Below are 27,020 nucleotides of genomic sequence, written 5' to 3' on the forward strand. Positions count from 1 at the left end.
GAAGATTCTAAATGCTTTTGTCTTTCATTGGGTTTTTCTCTAAAGATGGAGGCTCTCTTTGCCTCTTATACGACACCACCTTTATATTCCTCTTGCTAAAATAGGCACGTCTACAAGTTATTAAAAATATTTATAAAGCTACATTACATGACATTCCAAAAGGCAAGGCCTTCCCACCCTGTTATAAGTGGCTCCCTTGAGGGCTAAAAATGCTGTAAAACAAAATTTGCTTTATGGTGATATGATGAGTATGACATATTCCGAGATGCAAGCTGCTTAAGTCTTCCTACCAACTTGCTCACCACATTTACAAATCTAATCCACAGTGAGCATTTTTACATGAACCGCCCTTACCGTAATGAAACTCTTCAAACTAAAAACTTTATTTACAGAATTTCACTTTTTTGTGCGCAATGTGAATCTGGCCCCTTTGATATTTGGCGGTGGTGGTATCAGTATCATATCGCAAGCATGACACGGCAGTGTTTTAATTACTCCAATTTCAATGCGATAGACCTTGATTCTTCATGCAAAAGAAGTGCTCCTAGACTCCGCATACGCTTGCTGGATCCCTCAGAATTTAGGCGTGCATAAATTCACACGAATGTTTCTGGGATACTTGGTAGTTTATTCAGCACTGCCAATGTATCACCTACAGTGATGGGTAGATGTTTACCATGGCAAAGATCCATAGACTGCTCACACACAACATTCTGTCCAAAAAATACCTGAAATCGACAAAGAACGCACTAAGAGGCTTATCCAGATGTCTAGCATATTTGTCAATTGATAGTGCTATCTACAGGACAAAAATGAGTTGTTCAATAACTCCCTACCAAAGGCCGCAGCTTTCATGGTGATATTTTGTTGCACTTCGTAGGCAAAGTCAAGCTCTCAATTAAGGCTCGATGCAGCTTGCAAAGCTCTCATAGACTTACCTTTACACTATGTTTTTTTGCAAGTGACATGACTCTCCCAGAACGAAAAGACTGCAATGCTTTCAGAGGCTCTGGCCCCACCTCCCCTGTTTCCTGATCCACAGTGGTGACCTGAAAGGAAATAACTCGTCCTACTATAAAGAATCACCCATATGATGAGGAAAAACAACCAAAAAACAAATGCATATTCCCAGGTTCACCTTGCAGCGAGAGCAAAGCTTTACCCCATGAAACTTCAAATCAGACAGGGTAAATGTTTGCCAAAAGTCTTCAGCAAATGGTTCACATCCCTGCACAAAAATACTGTGAATCTGCTGCATATTAGACATCTCCTGACAGGTGCTATGAAACTTCCATTTATCAAGAATGACCAAGACGATCAACATTTATCATACAGCACAAAAATTAAACTTTTAATTCTTATCAAACCCTTCGATTTCAGAGACATACTTGGGCCTGAACCGATTTATCTGTAATGGGTTCGACAACTTCTCATTCAAAGCGTCCAGGGAAGCCTGCAAAACATGAACATGCTTCTAATAAAACATACATCGGCACAGGTTAGAAAACTTTATGTTCTCTGCTCACCTGCGATTTAAAGAGGAGATGCATACCTGAGATATGAGAAGAAGAGGGAAACCATCAGAGAAAGCAGTCTCAAAGCCATTGGCATAGCTAGGATCAGTTGGCCTTGTCACGTTAGCTGCCAACGGAGACAATCATGTCAAATGTGTGTCGATTCTTTGATCTTTGTTGTACAAATTACCCAAAAAAAAAACTTTCTATGCCAAAAATGCCAACACATCGTACAATGACACCCCCATAGCTTAAAAGGTTCACAAACTGCCCTGTGCATATGTACCAGCACTTACTATTTGAAAACCTTTGTAGTTTCATTTCCTGATAATCTTCTGTGCAGTTTGATAGTGTATATTCACTTCATTTCTAATTGTATATGCTTTGAGATTGCTTGCTCCATGAAGGACGATAAAATCATCTACTTGCGTGTGTTAAATATATAGCTTGCGTTGATCCTGAGCCAGGATCAAATACTTGCTCCAAACATAGCCTCTCTATACAATGGCGCCACAAAATTGCTCACCCTGATGGGGGCAGCGACACTGCAACAGCCCATAGGTGATGAGCATATGGATGACGGCACTCTAGGCTGAAATCCATACATGAAAATGAATGGACTATTAGCCTTTCGCTCAATGCTCCATCATAGGGCACACTCTAAAATTGGAAAAGCTGCATGTAGAATACCTTCCAAGGTTTGACTGACACATTCTCTCTAACCATCCGACACTAAATAATCAGACGTGCTCATATTTAACAATGTTTCCAGCGTATGGAAGACAGCTTTCCAACAGTGACTATCACACTTGCTATGCCGCTAACAGCTGTTTACATGGAGACACACCAGAGCCCAGGGCGTCCACTACCAATAGTCAGTGGCTACACATGGGAGTTAGCCTTCAGGGATGAGACGAGGGATACAGGAGGAGTCCGAGGATCAGGCAGGGTCGTAGTATTGTACAGGTCTTTCCTCGTTGGAGCCATCTCCATTGAGAGCAAGGATGCACACTCCCAATTCATGTGGATCCGGATCCGACGCACAGACACCCGTGACCTTTTCATAGCAATATGCTACTTCCCGCCAGACACATCCCACTTCGTCAGAGTGGCACGAGAAGAGGGTGAGACATCTCCATATGCACCCTTACATCAAGATCTCCCAGACCTTTCAGCCCGCGGGGAAGTTCTCCTTGTTGGGGACTTCAACGCTAGGACGAGTACGCGACAGGCACCACTCCTAGACTTTCGAGACGACTCTATCATGCTTCCAGTCATGGACCTAGACGGAGCAGGTATGACTAGGACCTCATCGGACCAACACGGGCCTGTTACACCATATGGACACGTGCTCCTTGATTTGGGCAGGATGCATGATCTCATCATCTACAACGGGCTCAACCTATGGCCCTCCTCAGGTGGTTTTACTTGCTTCCCACACGAGGGGGGCACTAGTGTAGTAGATTACATCATGGGATCCCCTACCTTCACTTCATGTATCACCGACTTCACCGTAGCACCACTCCCTCCGAGAGCTGATCACACATACCTATTCTTCACTATCGCCACCCCATGCTTAGCCACACCACACACACCACATCGGAAGCACGACACCTACCACGACATACACTTTGATCACAACCTCTCACCGGCCTACTCTGGACGCCTAAACAAACTCCTAACCTACATCGATCACATACCACTCATAGAGGACCGTGCTGCCCTGATTAGTCGCACACTCCACGAGGCTGCCCTCCAAATCTTTCCCCACACCACACGGTCCACTAGACCACCACCTCTTGGTTTTGTACCTTGCAACAATTGGTACGATGCGGAGTGCAAGGCTTATCGCCGACAGCTCCGACTTGAAACCAGATGTCACCTCCCGAACACACCAGACACGGTATGCAAGTACCGACGTCTCGTACGTCGGAAGAAGCAGGCTTTTCTTCGTCAAAATGAGGAGGAGCTGCTGCACATCTTGTACAACAACAACTCTAAGGATTTTTGGCGGAGATTCCTTGAGCGTAGGTCCCCATCACCCCTCACCGACACGAGAGTCTAGCACACGTATGCACACCATCTATATGATGTCCCACACCAGCCCACTCCACACCTCATACACACACCTCGTCCCACCACTTGCACGTTGTTCACCAGAGGGGGAGTCAAGGACGCGAGATTGAAACTGCACAATGGCCGAGCTAAGGATCACGAGGGGCTATGCACTGAGTTTATCACATATGGGATCGACATGTTAGCCCCGATCCTAGCAAAGCTATTCAATGATGCTGTTTGCCTTGGCTTCCCCCGCACTTGGACACTCAACACCATCACCCCCATCCACAAGGTAGGAGATCCCATGGACCCGAGTAACTACAGGACTATCATGATTGGACATGTGATGTCCAAGATCTATGCAGCTGTATTGGATGCATCGGTCAGCTTGTTCGCAGAGATGAGAGGGCTCAGAGCAGAGGGTCACGTTGGTTTCAGCGAGACCATGGGACTGTGGATCACATACTCACACTCACGAGTGTCATTGAGGAGGCCAGATCACGGAAGGAGAGGGTATACTGTTGCTTTGTGGATTTCCGCAAAGCCTTTGACATAGTACCTCGAGCTCGTCTTATCACACGCCTATAGACACTGGGATTTGATCAGGAGATCATCTGGGCAGTCATGGCACTGTATGAGAGTCTCAGGCCGAGTTCGTACAGGCGCAGGTTGGACAGATGCGATCCTGAGTACCATAGGGATCAAACAGGGTTGTCCCTTATCACCGACCCTGTTTGGCCTCTACATCGATGAGCTTGAGACTTTCATGGGGACATTTGGAGGGACCGGTTGCTCACTTGTTGGGATCATCATCAGGATTCTTCTTTATGCAGATGACGTGGTACTCTTGTCGTCCACACCCGAGGGGCTCCAGCGACACCTGGATGCACTGCAGGCTTTTTGTTTATCCCATGATTTGGAGGTCAACCTTGGCAAGACCAAGGTCATGATCTTTAACACCTCTCGAGCAAACATGCAACGGAAACAATTTACTTTTACTCCATGGTGGGACCTCTTTTATAGGAGACCTTTTGGACAAGAGTCCCTCCACCTTTGGGGGGGACCTTTTGGGTCTCTACACAAAGTGGGAGGACCTCAAAAAGTGTAGGCTTTTAGTATTTCTCTCTCTAGATCCTGATTTTGCAAGTATGATTAGATCTCTTCTAGAGAGTATTTTGGCCATAAGATTCATCATACCATCTTTCAGGCTCAAGATATTACAAGCGAAGCTTTGCCGCTACTCTGTACTTTGGATGGGTCACCAGTTGAGATCGTATCCTCATACACTTACTTGGGGGTCATCTTCTCCGGCCCGATCTTCACGATAAGACCAACCATGCAGGCTAGACTGAGCAAGGGATACGCCTCACTCGCTCAGCTAGAGAGACAGTGCTTTCACTCCCACTTCCAAGACCCTCGGACCAAGGCTCTTCTCTTCGACTCCTTGGTCCGACCAGCCGGTATGTATGGTAGCCCTTGTTGGGGGCCTAACATGTGAGAGATAGAGTGGACACCAGTGGAGCGCTTGCAGATCCTCATGCTCTCACGGATGATCCGAGGGAAACCGTCTGTACCACATCACATCATTCAGGCCGAGTTTGGTGCTTCTCCACTCCAGCTCAATGCAGCCTTTCAGACCATCACATATCTACACCGGGTTAGATCATATGGGGACTGCACATCAGGGAGACAGAGGTTGCCGTGGTTGGCTCTCGATTCCTCCATGAGGTGGGCAGCAGAGGGAGACGAGCGATGCTGGTATGCACAGACTCACAGATGGTTTGTGAGACTAGGGTTCCACATCGATAGGATACCTCCTTTTCAATACAGTTTAGATGCCCCTCCGGTACTCCCACCCACCATCCCGATTGGACCACATACCAACCAGGTCATTCGAGAGGATCTCCTGCAGCTACACACCTTTAGGACCTGGTTGGAGCCGAGGGAGCTTCCAGTGAATCTGAGTTTCTACAGAGATTACTGTCTTCGCATTTCGGAAGAGGGATTCATCACACCACCGAAGTACACTGAGCTTCATATGCCTCACTCACTACGGATCTCCATCGGACAGTTTCGGGGTATCATCACACCGCCTCTGCATAGAGAGCGGCAGAGCAGAGGGGATTCCTAGGGAGCATCGCTTATGCATACTGTGCGACTGTCAGGAGGTTGAGTCGAAGGAGCATTTTATTTTCAGGTGCCAAGTGTACTACAAGATCCGAGGTTGCTACCACTGCCTCTTCAGAGACGGCTCTAGGCTCCTTTCGAGATTCCTCGCCTACCCAGATCAGAGATGCCTCGCGGCCTTCATTCACGAGGGAATCCGACATAGAGAGTACTTACTCAGGCGACAGGGCTTGGTCACATCATCAGACACCTCTCAGAGCAGGATCACAGAGTTCTTCCCATCGAGTGACATTGATCGTCCAATCTCTAGCCGCCGACGTGACAGAGACCCCGACCCGACGATCGCAGCACGACACATGAGACATCGAGGGGACACACAGATCACTCTAGGGGACCTCCCGTCATTGTCTAGACCCGGGATACGTCCCACGGGAGTCACGGTGGCTCTGGTCTTGCGTCGAGCCTCATCTAGGAGACCGAGACGCACGACACCCCTTGACGGGCACCAGCGTCCCATCACCAGCTATGCACCAGCCAAGGCTACCCCCATCCTCTAGAGGTAATGGTGATATGTCTTCAACCTGAGAAGAGTGGAACTATGGGAGTCTTGATTTGTGCACAGCGGCCATTTTAGGGTTTCATGTTCACAGCATCCGGTATGGAGCAATGGAACCTAAAGCTATCTGATTTTATGCTAAGGGCACAAGGCCTCAAGATTGGTGTCCTAAACATGTACGATCAAGCTTGCAGCCTCCTGGATAGAGCTCACAAGCTGCTTGGCAGAGGTAGATTCTTGGATGTTCGAGGTGGCTCCAACAATCTAGAGTAGAAGGTAGACTCTTGGATGTTGGAGGTGACTCCAACAATCTAGAATTTGATGAGGACAACAAACGAGGGGCTTCCTTCACAAAGGTCCATGCGTGTGCACGAAAGAGAGAGAGAGAGAGAGAGATGATATGATATAATTCTATTAAAGTCCGCTTGAGACCCTACACAACCTATGGGACTAGAAGCCACTATCATAATGATAGTGGCTCTTACTGATACATTTTCGGGTAAATCCTATGTGCTTAGGATGTACGTGGCCAACCTATCGGCCATTTCCAAAATTTTACTGCAGTGCCCAATGTTTCCTTAAGGTATGCACGCAGATGCTTGGCTGGTTGCTTCATACGGACTGCTAGGCTGAGGTCATTGCTGCTGTACCTTCTACTTTTCCCTAATATGCATGTATGCTCTACATTGAAGGAGTGTATGCTCTTCATTTTCTCTCTCTCCTGTTGGGCAGATTTTACGAATTCTTGCCTCTTTGGGGATTCTTGGTCTGGCCCTTGGCCCATCTACCTTTTTCTACCTCTAGATCGTGGGAGCTGGTTCTTATTCTGCAGGTTAGATGCCTTTGAGCATTGAGATACCCTCCCTGAGATATTCCTGCATTTCGTGCTTCTCCATCGGGTCTATCTCTCGCTTGAGCCTTGTAGAATTACATTTTTGTTCCCGGGTCTTGCAATAATTTCTGTAGCATTTTCTGCACGACTAGCTTGTTGCTTTCCCTTTCTTCCTTAGGGATATCTACAGCATGTAGCCCCCATCTGTCAATCCACTTGACTCCCTCTCTACGCCAACATGAATTTTTGCTTGGCTCCAGGGCTCTAAACGGGAGTCTTCTTGCGTCCATCTTGGTTACCTTGTGAAGGTATATTATGTATCAGCACAGAGCTTCCACTTCAAGCGGTATCATCCTTGTCTCTGCTAACATGACAGGAAAGGGGGTCTGCACTTTGATCCCTGGCTCTCCAACGAGAAATGAATTGTTTCTATTCTTTTCTAATATTCTATGGAGAGTCATGCTGGGCATCCATAGAGGACCACTGTTTGAACAAGGGTTGTGTATAGGAACTTCCTCATTTCCCAGCTCCATAGATGTGCCTTTTTGCATTTGTTTTGGATACTATACAGGGCTTTCAGAACCCATAACTCTTCTTTCCACACATGCATCCCACTTGTAATTGTTTTCGAGCTGAAGCCCAAATATTTATAGGTTGTGACTACTTCCCTTCAAATGTAAAGGAAGTTAGCTGGTTCCATGTCCGGACCTTTTTCTTTGCAATAATGGCTCTCATCCCTGATTGTTGGCAAAATTTGCCTCATGCATCCAAATGTGTTTGCATGTCCTTTTTGTGCTTTGCAAAGAGTACTGCATCATCTGCATAAATAAGGAGAAGTAGGACATGGCATATCTGGCAAGCTGTACTCCCTCTCCACTGTGTGCTCTCATCCAATCTTTTTATTCACTATGAACAAGCCGAAGAGCGTTGGTGAGAGGGGGGCAGCCTTGTTTGCCTATGTCACTGCTTATGATTATCTTCTCCTTTGCTTTTGATCCATCGACTAAGGGCTTTACCTATTCCACGAGGAACGTCTCATACTATCTAAGCATGGCTTCCCTGAATTCTTTAGGTATTTGCAGCTGCTCGATCCTTTTGCATAGTTTTTGCAGGTACCCTGCCAAAGGCGTTCTTGAAGTCTATGAAACGGCAGTAAATTGCTTTCCCCTTGTCCTTAACTCCCTCTATGGCAGCTCCTATTGTAACTAGGTCGTCTATTGTTGAGTGCTTGGGCCTGAACCCCCCTTGAGATGAGGCCCTTTTCCTGTGCTCTTCTGACAATTTACTGATTTTCAGCTCGAGTAAAGCGCCACATAATTTTGGCATTAAACTGCTTACCATGATCGTTCGATAATTGCTTGCTGTCCTATTGTCTCCTCCTGTGTGATTGGTCCGATTCTATTCAGTTGCCACTCCATGGGAAATCCCTCTTCCAAAGCCCTATTTATTAGCATGTTTAGCCTCTCTTTGTCTTGTCTCCTCACCATTTCAGCATCTTTGCTGCTACCCTTTGGGAATCTGGGACCCTCCCATTCGCTAATTTCTTCAGCCCCCTCTCCACATCTCTTTCTGGGATAAAACCATCTGTGACTTTGATGGAGAAATGTTGCTTGGCCTGTTCTCCTCCTCCTCTCTCGTTGAGGTCCTTGACAATCTTCCCATCCCGCTTCCCCCACCTGTGATTTGTTTCTGTGTAGCTTTTGTAAAAATTTACTGGGATTTCTTTTAAGATCTTCAAAATGCTCAAGCTGTTTGTCTCTCAAGTACTTTCTCTTCTTTCTTCTCACTAGCTGCTTGTACGCCCTTTCGATTTCCTCTTTTCCTGCTATGTTGGCTGCTTTCATGATTTGTTTGCTGTGGAGAGAGAGAGAGAGAGAGAGAGAGAGAGAGAGAGAGAGAGAGGACCCTGGGAGCAGTCCACCTTTGTCATCATAGACAAAAATTGCCTGGCGTGAGCTAAGTTCTTGCGTATGTAAGGTAGCCTTCAATTTTTCCCTGGTATGTGCCAACATGATGTTCTTTTCAAGACACTAAACTGATTTACTTAGGTGATTGGGCTATGCAACAAGGTGGATTCCAATAGGATTCTAATTTTCGGCAGGGATCACAATGACAAACCATGGCCTATTGTTCTCTTGGAACAGCCATAGTGCGTGAGGCAACAGGATTCCACAGTCCCTAAAGGATGAGCTCAGGGAGACCATCACTCAAATTTGGATCCTAGAGGCCAAACATTAGAAGTCCCTTACCCCTCCACTACCAAAGCAACCTGCCAGTAGCACGCAATAAGTCATCGGTAGGCCCTTCAAAAGGAGTACAAGTAAGCCAAACTACAGCTGAATGCAGTTGCAGCCAACCACATAGAGTACTCATTCCATCCTTCTCATTTGCAATGGACACAGCAAGGAAATAGGAGACCCAGCTGTTCTTTCAAATTAGGGACCCAAATCAACAGGTACACACCTGCAAAGGCTGCGGGTTGTGATACGATAGATACACATGGACTAGCAGGAGAACTTGGAACTGACTACTTCCCACTCAACTCTTCCAGGTGGATCCCACTTATCCCTAGGTATAGACCCAAATTTTTTCTATCATTACCTTGGTGATGATGGGATGAATGGAGGCTCAATTCACATATGAAAGGTCATGGAAGCCCTGAAGGTGAAAAAGCCTTACAAGCCCAGAAGTGCCCTGGAGAGGATGGACTTACCCCAGCCTTCTTCTAGCAATTATTGGACCTTGTTGCCACCTCATTCCACCTCGCTTTTCAGGAGCTTTTTGACTTGGACATAATGTTTCCATTTCTTACCCCAGCCTTCTTCTAGCAATTATTGGACCTTGCTGCCACCTCATTCCACCTCGCTTTTCAGGAGCTTTTTGACTTGGACATACTGCTCCCATTTCTTTCTTGGGGGTATATACCTCATCTCCAAGGGGGGCAAAAAGGGAAGGGCAAAGGGGGAAACATAGGGCAGACGTCCAGCAGTTGCAGCCAGTTATCCTCCTAGACATAGCTGACAAGTGTGGCCAGGACCTTGAGGTTGCATCTGCAGCATCTCCTCCGGGATTTCACTTGACACACAAATATGCTTTGTTCATAACATACTCACATTCTGGGAGACACAAACAAGAAACATAACCTCCTGCAATCCCACTTCTCGATTTCAAGAAGGCTAATGACAAGGAGGATTGGACATCTTTAGACGGCAGAGGCATTTGGACTTTTCTGCACGTTAGATCAGAGCTCTTTATGCAAGCAGCTCTGATCATATGCTCATTGTGGGTCCCAAAGGGGAGGCCTTCTCACTTTTGAGTGCCACAAGCTTTTGTATTAGAGCACAGGAAAAGCCCTGCCTGTGAGGCAGAGCAGAGCTTTGGTTGTGCACCAGGTCTTGATGGCCACAACTCTCATGAATTTCCTTTGGGCCTGTGATCGCACACTTGATACCAGAGCCCAGGTGGGGATGGTAGACCATCATACTTCTTCAGTTGGAGGAGGGGCCTGATATGCAAAGTAGAGCCCTCTTGGGCAGGCCTAGAAGCTCCTTCTGCAGCAGAAATTACTCAGAAATACCCAGCCCTCTCATAGGTGAACTTTTACCAATGGCCCCCATGCCCGGAAGAGATCCCCAATGATGCAGAGTTTGATGAGAGAGTGGAGACATCTACAGCTTACGAAGCTGAGAGGATATTGAGCAGTAGCTGCTCATTGCATTTGACACATGTTCACTTGCGGGATGGTGGTTTGACTGTCGAAGGGGATACAAACTTTGCACATAGAGAAGGTATCCCTTGGCTACTAGAGAGTGGGGAGATAGTCACAAGAGATGACATTCGTGAGGCCACGCAGCATCCCTCAAGCTTTCCACGGGGAGAGACAGGCATCACAGCCTGGAACAGCTGGTCATCTTCCTCAATATTTAGCTTAGATATTGCATGGACCAAGGCACACAGGTTTCAAGGAAATGTCTGAGTGTCATCATGTAACCATCTCTTCTGCAAGGCTTGGGCTGCATGCACATTTTTCACTCTCACAGATCAAGACACCCCAAAGTTGTGTTTTCCTCACTGGCTGCTGCTGCTCCCATTGTACTCTAGGCAGTGAGCCAGTTACTGGAGCAACTGGCTGCAAGGCAGCTAGCTCTGTTTCTGTCAGCGCTTCATGCATAGCCGATTTCAAAGCATTTAAATAGAAGGCTCTTTTCTCTTGAAAAAACAAGAACGTGATTGTTCTGTCACTTCATAGCCTACAAAACCCTTCTTGCACCTTTAGGCCCACTACAATAATTGGCACAGCAACGTGCACAGCAGTTAAAGTCGCAAATCTAATTTATTCAACAGTTTGAAAGGTTTTTTTCGAGACCAAATATGAAGTGCAACCTGTTCTCTTCTTATCAGGAAAAAATGGGGGGAGAAACTTACACGTGTCAAAGCGTACGAGTCGACATGCTTGTCCTAGAAATCTCGTGAACCATTTTGCTGCGTCAGGACCTTCATCCAAAGCCGACCCTGCCCACTCCCATACCGAAGCGTTTGCTTCTTTTCTCTGTTGGGACGATGCTGCAACAAGTGGAATCTGAAGTGGTTCCATCCCTGGCGCCCTCACGCCTTGGTGTTCAGTGCATCAGGACGATATTAGAGTTCTGCGCAGCGAGACGTCCATCACCATGCTGAACAAGTTGACGTTACCCACCTAAAGCAGAATCTGGAGACAAAGGAACCCATTGCCCGTTCAAAGCGTCCTCAGGTAACGACACCTCAACGAGTGCAAGCTTTGGCGCCACCCGCTGCGTCAGCATTCGCCCCTTCGAATTGACGACCATCCACAAACGATCCCATTTGAAACCTGTGCAAGATAAGAAGTTGCCGCATAGACAAGTGCACGATCGTGTACAAACAGTTCATCGTTCTACAATTGCAAGAGAGCTACTCGCCAAGGGATGGTAAAACAAAGCTTACCGGTAGAAGACATAAATGCGGTATTTACAGAAATGCCCCGGCACGACTTGATAGGATAAATGTAAAGTGCTTTGACGCTGGCAAGGGGCTGCTGCGGTTCCATATCTCTACTGAAACTGTCGCAATTCAGTCCTTGTATCTTATAAGCAATGAACGTAAATGGGTTTGTCGAGAAAATGCAGGAGAGCACGCAGGCAGGAAGATGGAACTTCGGCAATAATGAGCAGACGACGACAGTGGAATTTGCATTGAGTTATACGAGAAATGAGACGTATTATAATACCTCTTCTCTTCCTCTACGCATCTCTTGTAGTACACTGATGTAGCGGTCAACTTGTCTCAATGACGTTACTTTGAACAGGGAACCACTACTTAAGAATAGAAAGAGTAAGGGATGAATGTCCAAAATTGATTGGCAATACGGGATGTGTGTTGAAAGTGATTCCGAGAACACTTTTTAGCACTCACGGCTACAATTACACTTTTGTCCACACTCAGTTAGCAAATCATTCGGACTTTCCTATGCACAGGCTTCCATCACAGGTGTTGCAAATTAATCATCCAATCATCTTGACAATTGTTTTTCTTTTACAGAACCAAATTGAAGGCAGTGCTCACGAGTACTTGTACTCACTTGTTTAAAAAAGTGTTAGTAGAGCTCTGCCTTTTAGGCATGCTTAAAATTAATAGGGATCCTCCTCATAGTACCTTGTGGCAAGTGCAGTTGCTCACGATTGCACCTGGTGGCAAGTGGAGTTCCTGGCACAAGTGGTGAAGCATGTACAAAATGAAGGAATAGTCTTACGACAATTACACACCGTCAGTCGCCTGCCCACGCAAGAAAAAGGCTAGGCGGTGCATGTTTACATGCTAGGTGGACGAACGAAGGAGAACTAACAATCTTTGCGGGTGAACAAGTTATGTGATTGGTAAGCAGACTGGTTGTCAGGGATAGGCGAGGGTTGGCTCAGGGGAGTAGTTACCGATGCTCGTGGGCGATCCCCTTTTTGTAGGACAAATAGCGCCTCTCCAAGTGTTAACCATGCAAGCCAACATTTGAGTGTGGCGGAAGTGGTATTGGGTTCAATGCCATGTAGCCATGTGGCAAGTGCGCTTGGCCACCTTCTTTTCTTTGGTCCTTGTATACAACTAAATTGCCACATGATAGCCGTGCATTCATTCACCTCTCCTCCCACTTTGCTAAGCAACTTGCATTTTCTTCATTTTCTTTAACCTCATTTTTGTGAATTTGACAGGTGCAGAGAGAGTGCCTAAGTGAGAAAGAGAGAGAGAGAGAGAGAGAGAGAGGAGTAAATTGTGAGCCCAAAAAGCAAGTGAAAGTAAAATACATATGGGGAGAGGAAGATGAACAATAGCCGAATACTCATGAAAAAGGGCCATTGACCCTAATTAGCAAAAACTTACGAGAACTATGGATTCATGCTAGGAGGCCAAAACTCAACACACATCACTGTCAAATATGAGGCATATATTGTATTAGGGAAGTCAGATTATATTTTTTCAAAGTGATTAGATAATTGAAACATTACACCGACTTCTAGATGGAAGCAGGGATCTTCATATTGAGAGATCTTATAAATATGAGGCAACTTTTTAGGCAGGTAGCATTGAGCCATGAAATGAAAATCTGGCCTCTCATGAAGCCACATGTTATAATTTTACATTCATTTTTAAAATTCAATACTTTTCGTTTTCTTTTGTAAAGGGCAAGAAAATCGTCCAACGTACGTATGCTCTCTTCTTTTTTGTCACTTCTTCAAAATCTTCCTCATCTTCTACTCCCTTCCTTGCAATTCTTAGGTTTGTTTCTACACACAAATGGCAGTAGCCGCCAACCTACTTTCATGCATGGCTTTTTGTCTCTCTCTTTGTCTACACTGCTCTCTTCGGATTTCTTGCAGCTTCCTATTCATCCAAATGTCCATCAATCTCCACCTGATTCTGATTCTTTGCATCGCATTCCTTTCCATCCAGCCAAATTTCCATCAATCCTCACAAGAGTCGTTTTCTTGCTTTGCCACTAATTTGTTGGCCTCGTATCCGTACCCCTGCTTCATCTCCTATGTTTTAACAAGCTTTCTCAGCTGCCCATAGGCTTTTCAAGGTTCGGCTATTGGGTTACACTTATTAAAGAATAGACATTTGATCTCGAGAGTTGAGTCCATTGAAACTGCTCGAGATGTCAAGTGCTAAGAGAATGGAGGATGAAGATTCGAGCTCAATTGGAAGTCCAATCGTTTGCGAAGCATAGACAGAATTCAATTTTGTAATGGAGGCAGTGATGCAATCAACTCATGATGTAAATAATGACCTTCCAGTTTTCTTTCAAGAAAATTCTCACCTCAGCCTACTCCAATGAGGATTGTAGACTTGTGGTTTGACACTGTGACCAAGCCCACGAGAGCCATGAGGGAAGCCATGCTAAACATAGAGGTTGATGACGATGTTCTAGGCACAGACGCCCAATGGTTGATAAACTTCAGCAGCAAGTCATTCAATGCAAGTTTCATGGCTTCTAGGACAATGGGTAACCTTATCAGTGTCCTAGTTCACTGTGAGGTATGTTGTTGCCTCCCTCCAATGGTTTCTTTTCCTTGCAGATCCAATAACATTTCTTCAAAATTAAAGTACTAACCTTTTGATATTTTTAACGTAATGCAAGCAGATTTGGAAACATTTTAATGAACTTGTCAGCAGAGCTTTTATTGTTTGCTCGAGTTTGTAGCTTCTATTATAAGTCATGAATATTACTCTTAAACATTAAATAAGAACTTGCCATAACTTCTCCCTTCTCTAGGGCCTCGTCCCCTCCTTAGATTCCTTTGCCTCTATCCATTCTCCAAACTGGTCAAACCTTCGTATCTTTCCTTCCCAATCATGCTCATGGAGAAGCTTGAACTCCTCCTCGTCTAGGGTTTCTCACTAGGCTACTGACATGCATGCTATAGTTCTATTGGATTTGTATCTACCATCCTTTTTGTAATTAGGTCGAAACTATTGGATGTCGAGTGCCAACATTTATGTTATATATCAAGTATTCATGTTGCCCTCTTTTCAATTGCGTGAAGTTTTGTACGGTCTTACTAAATTCACAATATACTCTCTTTCTTCGTGAGTCGTTATTTTGCATCTTCCTATAATCCTTCTAGTTGGAGAGGATGTTTGCCACCCATGTAGATGAAAGTGTCTAAAAGATGAGGGTCAAAAGCTTGAGTCTAGAGATTGTGATGATATTTGGCATTGGGAGACTATCAGGTCCTCGATTGTGGGATGCATAATGAAACTTCAGATGCAACCAAACAGACACAGTTTGATATGTATGCTATTTTCAAATTACTTCCATCATTTGGTAGGGATGAGGTCTTTAGCTCAACAATTGTTTCCAAAAAAAGGAAGAGTCTGTTGAGAGTTGTGGTGCCATGAGCACATGTAGAGCAAAGGTATGAGTAAAGGGAAAGCTGCCACATGGCATGGAGGACATATCCCACATGTGAGCAAGCAAATGGATGTAAGTACCCTCACCTATAAAAGGGAGGTTCATTTGAAGTAATATCAATCAAGCACTTTGCACTATCTCAAGATTCTCTTTATGAGTCCAAGCTATAATCTATCTTGGAACCTAATTAACTTGAGGTACATGTCATGAGCACTCTCTTCATCATGTTTCCACATAGGTTCCATCCACCTTAGAGTGCTCCATAGATCCTGAGGCATGCATGTTTTGTCATGGTATCAGAGCCTAGGTCTAGTCTCCTAGATTAGTTGTAGGTATGTCTTAGGAGCTCATGTTTTTCTCCTAGGTTAGTTTTAGTTTTAGATTGAAGACAAATTTTTGTCTCTAGAGAGAGAAAAGTTCCGTCCATTGATTCCTTCCATTGCATTTGAGAATTCCGTTCATTGCATTTCTTATGTGAGAGAGATAGCTTCAGTTGAGAGAGAGAGATATAGCTTCATTATGAGAGAAAGAGACTAGTCTATGCCTTCTATTATCTACAATATAGCCTAGTGTCCTATATCAACCTCTCAACAAAGCTCAAAGCAAGGCAAGAGCGGGCTGCATACTACAAGCCTCGCAATAGCAGAGCAAGGCTCTAAGGCGACCACAAGAAGAGGCTTTCTACACAAGGATGGTACCACCACAAGTCCTTGACGATGGATGACCAACGCTCCAACAGATATAAGCTCCTAGACTGCTCACCAACCAGCAGCCTCTTCAACGCAACAAAGCTTCTACAACCTCTACTCTCCAAGGCCGCAACTCCAACTAAGGCTAAAGCCATAGCTTGCGCCCTCGTCTCCAAGCCTTGATAGTGCCGCAACTCTTCAACTCTTCATCGACCAAGCCTCAGCCAACTGCAGCAATAGCTCTCTGCATCAGCCTTCTACAAGGCACCACGGCTCCTCTGTAGCCCCGAGCGGCTCCCTTCTACAAGCCCTTGCAACATCTGTCGGCTTCTTCCCATAGCTCCAAAGCTCACGGTGGCTCTATAATGATGCAACCGGCTAGCTCCAACACTCAAGCTTCTGCCTCCAGCTAGGCTCTTTGTATGAATGAGGACCCCACAGCCAACGAGCCTTCTCCAAATGACGCGAGCCCATGCTCAGTTGACTCCTAATCTCCATCGACAGTAATGGCCTCTCATGAAACGACAGACAGTGCTCTTGGCGGCTCCTTGCACAACGTCTGAAGCTCCAGCCCAACTCTGCACGAATGCTTATCAACAGCCTTCTCATGCGGCCTCCAGCACAGCTCCTATGATAGCGGCCAGCGCTCGCACCTCCGTCACGACCTTCTCATCGCGTCGCCGGTTGTAAGAAGCTTCAAAGCTTCCTCATGTTCTAAGGTCCTAACCTTAGGACACGTGGTAGTCTAAGGTAGAGACACGTGGCAGATAAGCCACTCACCTTGGGTTAGTCTACAAAGGGCCACATGGCAGATAAGGTGTCAAAGCTAACTATGGTTAGGTTTAGCTACTTGGGTTAGTTGAACACATGGTAAGATTTGTGTAAACCTTGGGTTAACCAAGTGGGTTTAAAGGTTGCCACATGGCACAGTGCCACCTAAGCACACAGAGCTTCTTGTTAAGCACAGCATGGAATTCAGCATGTGAATCCCTATGCCACATCATCAGGCCACCTCTTCTTCATAAAACTTTGACAAGCCGTAACTTTCAATCCAGGAAGAATTTGGACACACTCCAAAAACAAAAAGTGATCGTCTTTTTGAGCTCTACGCGCTTGTCAAGTCAGAATCATTGTATGCAATTAGACACTACCAATATTGAAAGAAATCAATTGGTAAGACCTTTGCAATAAATGGAAAATCAAAGCATGAATGCACACATCATTGTCATAAGCATGCCAAAAGCACAAGTGCATGAGATGACCATAGTAGAAAGCATGGCATCCACACACAAAGCATCAAGGCACATGGAAGAACAAAGCATCATGCATGAAGTTACACAAGGAAGAAGATTGCAGATTGAAGAACCAACAAGTCAACTACGTGGAGTCATCATCAAGCCATGAGTAGAATGACAGGAATAACATGTATTGAAAAGCAAAAACCTTTCCAACCTTGCCTATATTTTGTAAATCAAACCTGACCACCTGAGAGTAGCCATGTAGGCACCCAGGGGAGGATTTGATCTTATAGCCTCACATCTGACCACCTTGCAGTAGCCAAAGGATCATGGCACCAAGGGGAGGTGTTGAGAGTTGTGGTGCCATGAGCACATGTAGAGCAAAGGTATGAGTAAAGAAAAAGCTGCCACATGGCATGGAGGACATATCCCACATGTGAGCAAGCAAATGGATGTAAGTACCCTCACCTATAAAAGGGAGGTTCATTTGAAGTAATATCAATCAAGCACTTTGCACTATCTCAAGATTCTCTTTATGAGTCCAAGCTAATCTATCTTGGAACCTAATTGACTTGAGGTACATGTCATGAGCACTCTCTTCATCATGTTTCCACATAGGTTCCATCCACCTTAGAGTGCTCCATAGATCCTGAGGCATCCATGTTTTGTCAGAGCCTTCTTTTCTGGAGATTTGGGACATGCCCAATGAAGTTTTGACTTGGTGCTATGTGATAAATTCAAATTTATATGTGGAAAATTCAATTTTCTAAAAACAATGCGTGTGGTTATATGCTAAATCCTAAAATTACAAAATTCAAATAAAACATATTCTCTATCGAGATAGCTACCTGCCCGGATCTAGTTAAGGACTAACTCCGATCTTGGTTTAAGCATTCACTTGCCTAGCAATACCCACCATCAACAACACATTGCAACCACGTTAACACATGGGAAGTTGAGTTCTTTGAACCTATTGCTCACGTGACAGCTGGTGTTTAGCTACCTGCCTGCTCTTGCCAAGCAAGGCATGTAGCCTTCCATCGCTCCAATCTCCCTATATATTCCTCTTTTGTCTCTCTCTCCTAGGGCAACATGTCACTACCTTCTTTGTCACTTACTCACCCATTCACCTCATTGTATCTGGTTTCCCAGTCTCATAAACCATTCGGTCTTTCGAAGACTTTACAAAACTAACTTTCTTTCTTTCTTTCCCCAAGGAGTGCACTATGTCAAAATCCCCTATATCGCATGCATGCAATAGAATTGGTTTTAAGTACCCCTTATAACCCTTATGTATGCATAATTCTGTAGCTCCACAAGAAAATAAAACCCCTTCTATTGAATGCATGTGCTATCCTACATATACTTTAGTGAACCCCATGGTTTTCTTTCTTATGTCAAGTATACATTTAAGAAGTCAAGTAGGGTATGCCATGAGTTTACAGTGTCGCTCAATACTCCTAATAGACACGTGCTCGCATCTCAATGCGGGAGAACCTTGTTGAGATATCGAGCTCCACTCGTGATATGCCAAGGTGATCGTTGTGCATTTATGTCACCGACTTGTTAGCTGTAGATGCGGTTGGTACACCGCCCATGAATAATAGCTGGATGACAGCTATCTTTATGTACTCTAGTTAGTGGCTCAGTTAGTATGCCACCTAGGTTAGCTGAGTTTCGTTTGAGACCCACATATAGGGTTCACCTATTTCTTTTGTACTAAGAGAGAGTTCTTTTGGCTTTCACAACTAAGAAGAGGAAAACTGTTTTCAGCCTCCACCTTTGTGTGTATTCCCCCATTGTGTATGTGAGAAAGCTGCAAGTGAGACTCCTTACTTCTCTCCCACTCTCTTCACATAGTATCAGAGCCAAGTTCGTGGTAAGGAGCTCAAGAAAGCAAACCAAGTTCGCGGTGTCTTGGTAAGAGGATCAGTGTTGCTTTCCTTTTTCAAGTTTGGGAGCAAATTTCTGCAGGTAGCATAGCCGGAAAGTGCAAGAGTGCACTGTCTCAGATTGGGACGCCCTTCGTGGTGCAGTGCAATGACATTACTTTTTTGATTCGAGGCCATTTCAGGGCCCATTTTGGTGGTGGAAGTTTTCCGCAGGCACTCAGGAAAGTGCCCTGCTTTTGCTATGCGACCACTATTCTGCAGGTCGATGAAAAGTTGCCACAGAAATTGCATTGTATGCCTATGCGCAAAGATATTGGGAGTGACAGAATCATTCTTATTGCCTGTTGATGCATAATCATCACTAGGAAGTGACTATGTGGTTAAATACCACTTTCGTCAGTTTTGCAGAGTTGCCCTTGTGAGGCAGAAGAAGTGTTTTTTGTAGTGACAGAATATTTTACAATTTTTTGTAATGGCATCTGATGCTCTTTCATAGATTGTCACTGAAAAGCTTGACAAGAACAACTTCCAAGCATGGAAGTTTAAAATGACGAATTTCCTTAAGGGAAAAGGCTATTGGGAGTTCATTACTGGAGCTAAACAAGAACCAATTATTCCTAATGTTCCCAATCAACAGGAGTTGCAGGCATTTAAAGGATGGCATGAGAGAGCCAAAAAAGTTATGTACTGGCTGTTTATCAGCACTTCATATTCTATGATTGTGCATATTCAGGATGCAAGCACACCTAAGGAGGCGTGGGATACTTTAACAAAAATGTATAGCACAAATACGCAAGCTAGGAAAACGCAGCTCAAGCAAGAGTTGCATAATGTGCAGAGAGAAAATATGGGCATCAACGACTACCACATGAAGGTGAAGAAGATTGCATATGCACTTGCTTCCATTGGGTCACCAGTGGAACATGATGATTTAGTTTCTGTGACCTTGAATGGTCTAGGAAAGGATTATGCACAATTCTGAACATCCATTGCCATCTATGAAAAATTTCCTGATTTTGAGGAGTTGATTGCTCTTCTAATTTCTGAAGAGTAGAGAAATGGTGGTGCATCTTCTTCAGGAGGAACTTCAAAAGAAACTGTCTTCTACTCAAATGTTGAAAGAGGTAGAGGCAGAGGTAGAGCAAGCCGATCTAGAGGCCATGGCAGAAATCAGAATATGTAGCAAATTCAAGAAAACCAGTCCTATGGAGGAGGACGTGGTAACTTTAGAGGCAGGGGAAACCAAAGAGGTCATGGTAGATGGCAGAGAGGCCAAAATGCAAACAACAATGTTGAATGCTACTACTGTGGTAAAATGGGTCATATGGCTAAATACTGCTATAAAATGTAGAATGACATCATGAATGGAAAATTGCAGCAAGGCAATTATGCATCCTCTAGTAGACAAGGTGATGACAAAAATGAGCATTTGTTTATGTTGTAGCACATGACCAATTCTGTGACAAGTGTAGAAGAAAGCAACGATGTGTGGTATGTTGACTCAGGTGCATCAAACCACATGACTGGTCATGCAGAATGGATGCAGGATACAAGGAAAATGGAAAGACCAGGATTTGTGGAGACTGGTGATGATACTGCACATCCTATTGTGCATATTGGTAAAATTCCTTTGGTTATGCAGGATGGGAAAAAGAAATACCTATCTGATGTATTTCATGTCTCGAATATCACCAAGAACCTAGTTTCTATTGGTCAAATGGTTGAGCAGGGCTTGCAGGTCAGATTTAATCCTCATGGATGCTTTGTTGAGGATATGAAAAATAAAGGTCGCTTGATAGCAAAAGGAAAGAAGAAGGGGAGGATGTTTACGTTGGATGCAGACATGCCTGAATTGAGTGCAACAATGTTTGCACATGGGACCGGTGTAGTTGCAGATATTGATATCTGGCATAAACGCATTGGTCATGTTAATGTATAGCGACTTAAACTAATGCAAGCCCAAAATATTATTGTAGGATTGCCTAAGTTCAAGGTTGCAGAAATGCATAAGGTATGTGAAGCCTGTCAATTTGGAAAACAGGCAAGGAAACCATTTCCTAGACATGTTCAAGAGAGTAAGAGGCCATTGGAATTAATCCACTCTAATGTGTGGACTACGAAAGCTGCATCTATTGGAGACTGTCATTATTTTGTCACTTTTATTGATGACTATAGTAGAAAAGTTTGGGTGTATTTGATGAAAAAGAAAAGTGAAGTGTTTGGGCATTTCAAAGCTTTTAAAGCTATGGTTAACAAAGAAACAGGCCTGCAAATAAAATGCCTGAGGTCAGATGGAGGGGGAGAGTACCTCTCAAATGAGTTTACAAGGTTCCTGCAGGAGCATGGCATAAAGCAGCAATATTCATGCAGTCATACCCCACAGCAAAATGGACTTGCAGAAAGGAAAAACATGCATATTGGAGAGGTATCTCGTGCCATGCTCAACGAAAAAGACCCGCCAGATTATTATTGGGCTAAAGTAGTTGCTACAGCAGTCTACATAATGAACAAGACTCCCACTGCAGCAAGACATGGCATGACGCCAGAAGAGAGGTATACTGGTAGGAAACTAGATATTTCTCATTTGAAAGTTTTTTGTTGCATTGCCTATGTTCATGTGCCAAATGAGTTGAGATTCAAGTTGGATCCAAAAGCTGAGAAGTGCATCTTTATTGGTTATTCTTTGAGCAGAAAGGGTATAGATGCTATAACCCTTCTAGTCGTAAGTTTACAGTCAGCATAGATGTTGTTTTTGATGAGATGAGCAGCTGGTATAAACTAGTAAATGTGATTGATGATGTAGATGCACAAAATGGTAACGCTGCACATAATTCACAGCAGCAATCACAAAATATTAGTGGACCTATAGTGTCCTCTAGCAGTGGTTCACATACTTTGCCATGGACAGGCAGATTGAGACCAGGAGGATCTCCTCAAAGCAATGTAGATAGTGGTATGCAAGTATCACAAAAAGGAAAAGAGAAAGTAGATCAGCCCATGTTTGATGTGAATGCAGGTCACTCTTATGTGGATGGTGAATCCAGTGGCTCAGAACAGAGCCTTGATGATGAGTTGGGTATTCCTTCTGTTGTTACACTTGGAGTAAGGAAGACAAGGGATGTTTTGAGAGCACCTGGTAGTGAGCCTATTTTGCACAGGTCTACCAGAGTTAAGTATCTGTTGGATAGGCTGAAATATGATGGATTTATAGCCATTCACTATGCTTATATGGTCAAAGTGATACAAGAACCAAAACTCGCTTCTTTTGAGGGAAAAGAAAAATGGGAGAAAGCCATGGATGAAGAAATGGATGCCTTGGAAGCAAATGCTACATGGGAATTGGTGCCTTTGCCTAAAGACAAAAGACTGCAATTGGCTCCAAGTGGGTTTATAAGGTGAAGCACAATGCAGATGGTTCTGTGAACATATACAAGGCAAGATTAGTTGTCAAGGGTATGCACAAACATATGGCATTGATTATGAAGAAACATTTAGTCTGGTTGCAAGGATGGCAACCGTAAGAGCAATCATTGCTATGGCTACATCAAAGGGATGGTCTTTACATCAGATGGATGTAAAGAATGCCTTCTTGCATGGTGATTTGCAAGAAGAGGTCTATATGGAGCAACCACCAGGTTGTGTGCATGTTGTTCATCCTGAGTTTGTTTGCAGGTTGAAGAAAGCCTTGTATGGCTTGAAGCAAGCACCCAGAGCATGGTCTGACAAGATAGGACAGTATCTTGTCACTATTGGCTTTCAGATTTCCAAGGCAGATTTCTCACTTTATGTGAGAAAAATAGAGAAAGGCATTATGCTTCTTGTCATTTATGTTGATTTGATCATCATAGGTGATAGTGATGAAGATATCCTTCATGTGAAAATGCTATTGAAGCAGAAGTTTGAGATGAAGGATTTGGGAGAGCTGCGTTACTTCTTGGGCATTGACGTGATTAGATCCACAAGTGGGATATGGCTCTTGCAGAGGCAGTATGGATTGGACATGCTGTCCAAATATGGGATGACAGGTTGTAAGCCTATTTCAGTTCCTTTGGAGCAGAATGTGAAGCTGAGCGCAGATGCAGGTGAGCTTCTAGAAGACCCTACTATGTACAGACGCATAATAGGAAGTTTGATTTATATGACTATTACCAGGCCAGATTTGAGCTGTGCGGTTGGGTTGGTAACTCAGTTTATGCAGGCTCCAAGGAAACCACATTTGGATGCAGCTAGACACATACTGAGGTATGTGAAGTCCACATTGCAATATGGACTATTTTATGAGACTGGGGTTCAAATACAGTTCCATGGATACACTAATGCTGATTGGGCTGGTAGTATTTTTGATAGACGATCTACCAGTGGATATGTGTTCTCTTTTGGGAGTGCTGTAGTCACTTAGAGCAACAAGAAACAGCCTAGAGTTGCCTTGTCGAGCACAAAGGTTGAGTACAGGGGTGCAACAATGGCTGCATGTGAGGCAGCTTGGCTGCATAAGCTACTTTATGATATGCATCAGCCTACAGATGGGCCAGTTGTCATTTATTGTGACAACATGAGCAGTATACACTTGGCAAATAACCCAGTCTATCATGCTAGAACAAAGCACATTGAGGTGCATTATCACTATGTGTGGGAGAAGGTTTTAGTAGGTTTTATTGATCTAGTTTATGTCAGCACAGAGGATCAGGTAGCTGACATATTCACGAAGGCATTGGGTGCAGAGAAGCTGCGCAAGTTCACAGACCTACTTGGTGTGCAAGAATTGGAATTGAGCTTGAGGGGGAGTGTTGAGATATTGAGCTCCACTCGTGATATGCCAGGGTGATCGTTGTGTATTTATGTCACCGACTTGTTAGCAGCAGATGCGGTTGGTACACCGCCCATGAATAATAGCTAGATGATAGCTATTTTTATGTACTCTAGTTAGTGGCTCAGTTAGTATGCCACCTAGGATAGCTGAGTTTGTTTTGAGACCCACATATAGGGTTCACCTATTCCTTTTGTACTAAGAGAGAGTTCTTTTGGCTTTCACAACTAACAAGAGGAAAACTGTTTTCAGCCTCCACCTTTGTGTGTATTCCCCCATTGTGTATGTGAGAAAGCTGCAAGTGAGACTCCTTACTTCTCTCCCACTCTCTTCACAGAACTCCTATCTTCTCTCAATGTGAGGACATTGGGATTAGGAATAACACTCATGTACTGCATTGATCTAGTGTTTCAAATGAAGCCAATGCTATATAGCAATAAGAAAAACATCAGCATTAAAGATTATGATAATTATGAGGACAACAAAAAACAATTCTTATGGAGGCTTCCCCAATAACTAACAACACGTGCACTCTTCATAAGGTGCTTTGTGAATTTTAATGAATATTAATCATACTTTGAATTGAGAAGCTAAAAGACAGTGCTTGATTATGAGGTAGATAGCACTCCTAGATGCCCTACTCTTCTTTATTCCTTTCAATGATTATGGATTGCAATGAATGAGCAACCCCATGGAAATCTTCTTATGTAAATATGAAGGTCCGGCAAATGAGACGATCTCTTGAAGTGTTGTGATTCAATGTTGACACCTTCTAATGTGACTTCTCCATACGTCTATCTCTATATCATCCACACAAGTTGACGTTACTTTCCTTTGTTCTCTTAGATCTCTTTCATGTTAGGTCTAGATACCTATTTCTATTGTTCATAGAGTATACACAATAGCTTCTCACACCATAAACCCATGCATATGAATCCACATTATATAGTGAACCTTATATAGAGGCTAGGCCTCACCCCCCCCCCCCCCCCCACCCTATGTGGATCAAGAGGAGTAGGTGGATGATGATCCAGATTATCATTGTTATTTTCCTCTACATCATCATGTCACCCATCCTCCCAAGTAAACCCAAACTTACTAAAAGCTCCATTGAGCTCATCCTCATCAGGGTTGATGCACAATAGGGTGTAGCCAATCACAAAACTATTTTTGGAGCATTTTTAAGGCCACCTTGTGACCCGATGGTGGGTGAGATTTCAAGTTCGGGGCATGCCAATGCTCTCACTGCATTTTTTCTGGCATATTGATTGCCACAATGGCATAATGATTGTCTAATCATTATGCCATTGTGGCAATCAATATGCCAGAAAAATGTGGTGAGAGCATCAACCTATCCCGAACTTGAAATACAACTTGCCAAAACTTGCTAGCATAGTCGTTCTAAATACCATGTAGGCTTGACATACAGTACTTCAGGCCTTTACTCCATGGACATACAACCATCCTGAACACGGTACATAGCTCAACATGTTCCACTCATGGGGGCCTTTAGTCCATGGGCATACATCCATTTTGAACATGGTGCAGAGCATGAAACAGGCGACTCAATGCCTTTTTGGACATGAATACATGAATATATGCCTTTACTAGACAACAATACATGGTAGTCCACAAAATATGGGATTGCACACTAGTTCTTTCTCACCACCATTGCATTGGATTATAGTTCTACAACCACTGTGCTTGCTCAATAAGAGAGCTACTGTAGCATTTTTAAGGCTATTTAAAACTAGTACTATTGTCACTGTCTCTCCAAGTGCAGGTTCTGAGGGTGTTGGTCACCTATAATTGTGTCATTGCTCATTGTAGCATAGGTCCTTGGGTCATATTTCAGTGAGAGTTGTAGGCTAAAGCGTGGAAAGTAGATCTCATGCACACATGGGTGAGAAAGAGGGCTTGATCACGACGATGGATGAAGGCTCTTACCTCCACAATATTTCAAGGGTTGTAGGGTTCGAAAAGGGGCAAGGTTGAGAGCTCTCTCTAGGAGTTCCTGGGTTCAAAGGGCATTGTAGGGTTTAGGAGGAGTCCAGGGTTGAGGAGTGGAGAGCTAGTCTCCTTCGCGACTTCGAGGGTAAGGGTTGAGGAAGAGGGACAAGGGAGGAGGGAGGAGGGAGGAGGAAGGAGGAGGAGGAAGGAGGAGGAAGAGGAGGACAAGGAGGAGGGAGAAGGAAGGAGGAGAGAGGAGGAGAAGAAGGGAGGGGGGAGGAGGAGGGAAGAGGAGGAGGAGGAGGAGGAGGGAGGAGGAGAATGAAAGAGGAGGAGGAGGGAGTATAACGGTAGGGAGTGCAAGGGTAAGGGCATGCTAGAACACGATAGTGTAAGAGAGCATGGATGCAATGGAGATCACATGAACGCAATAGTGTGCTTGAACACTGAACCTCAAAGAGTGGGAGCTTCATTCCATTGAAAGATATTTATACATGTTGATCTCTACACAATCTGTAGGTACCTCTATGGTGGGACCTCTTTTGTAGGAGACCTTTTGGACAAGAATCCTCCACTTTTTGGGGGGACCTTTTGGGCCTCTATACAAAGTGGGGGAACCTCAAAAAGTGTAGGCTTTTAGTCATTCTCTCTCTAGATTTAGTATTTCTCTCTCTAGATCTTGATTTTGCAAGTATGATTGGATCTTTTCTAGAGACAATTTTGGCTATCCTCATCCCTTAAGATTCATCATACCATCTTTTAGGCTCAAGATATTACAAGTGGAGCTTTCTACTACTCTACACACACAATGATCTCACCGTTGTTGCTTTAGACTACATTTTTGGCCCTTGTTGTCATAGGGTTAACAACTCCCCCAGACCGATTTGATTATCCATCCATAGGTTATGGTTGAGTCTCTGCAAACAATGTTGTGTTGC

At 44.3% G+C, this 27,020-nt stretch overlaps 1 protein-coding gene across 3 annotated transcripts; it reads right to left on the reverse strand.

Moving 5' to 3' along the window:
- Window positions 1-249: 249 nt before the first annotated feature.
- Window positions 250-12,312, reverse strand: LOC147898293 (uncharacterized). Of its 3 annotated transcripts, none has more exons than XM_087379124.1 (8): window positions 12,050-12,312; window positions 11,784-11,936; window positions 11,513-11,698; window positions 1,553-1,641; window positions 1,389-1,471; window positions 1,139-1,241; window positions 939-1,049; window positions 250-728 (listed from the first exon to the last, which is right to left on the reverse strand). In XM_087379124.1, the coding sequence occupies exons 1-8, from the start codon at window positions 12,150-12,152 to the stop codon at window positions 597-599; spliced, it is 960 nt and encodes a 319-aa protein (XP_087235250.1). In that variant the 5' UTR covers window positions 12,153-12,312; the 3' UTR covers window positions 250-596. The 3 variants fall into 3 exon arrangements, with proteins under 3 accessions (XP_087235250.1, XP_087235249.1, XP_087235251.1); XM_087379123.1 differs by having other exon boundaries at window positions 1,389-1,474; XM_087379125.1 differs by having other exon boundaries at window positions 252-728; window positions 1,389-1,453.
- Window positions 12,313-27,020: the final 14,708 nt, after the last annotated feature.

The sequence above is a fragment of the Dipteris shenzhenensis genome, chromosome 9 (assembly GCF_047967505.1).
Source record: "Dipteris shenzhenensis isolate YYH24624 ecotype China chromosome 9, Dip_SZ_1.0, whole genome shotgun sequence".
NCBI classification, from domain to species: Eukaryota; Viridiplantae; Streptophyta; class Polypodiopsida; order Gleicheniales; family Dipteridaceae; genus Dipteris; species Dipteris shenzhenensis.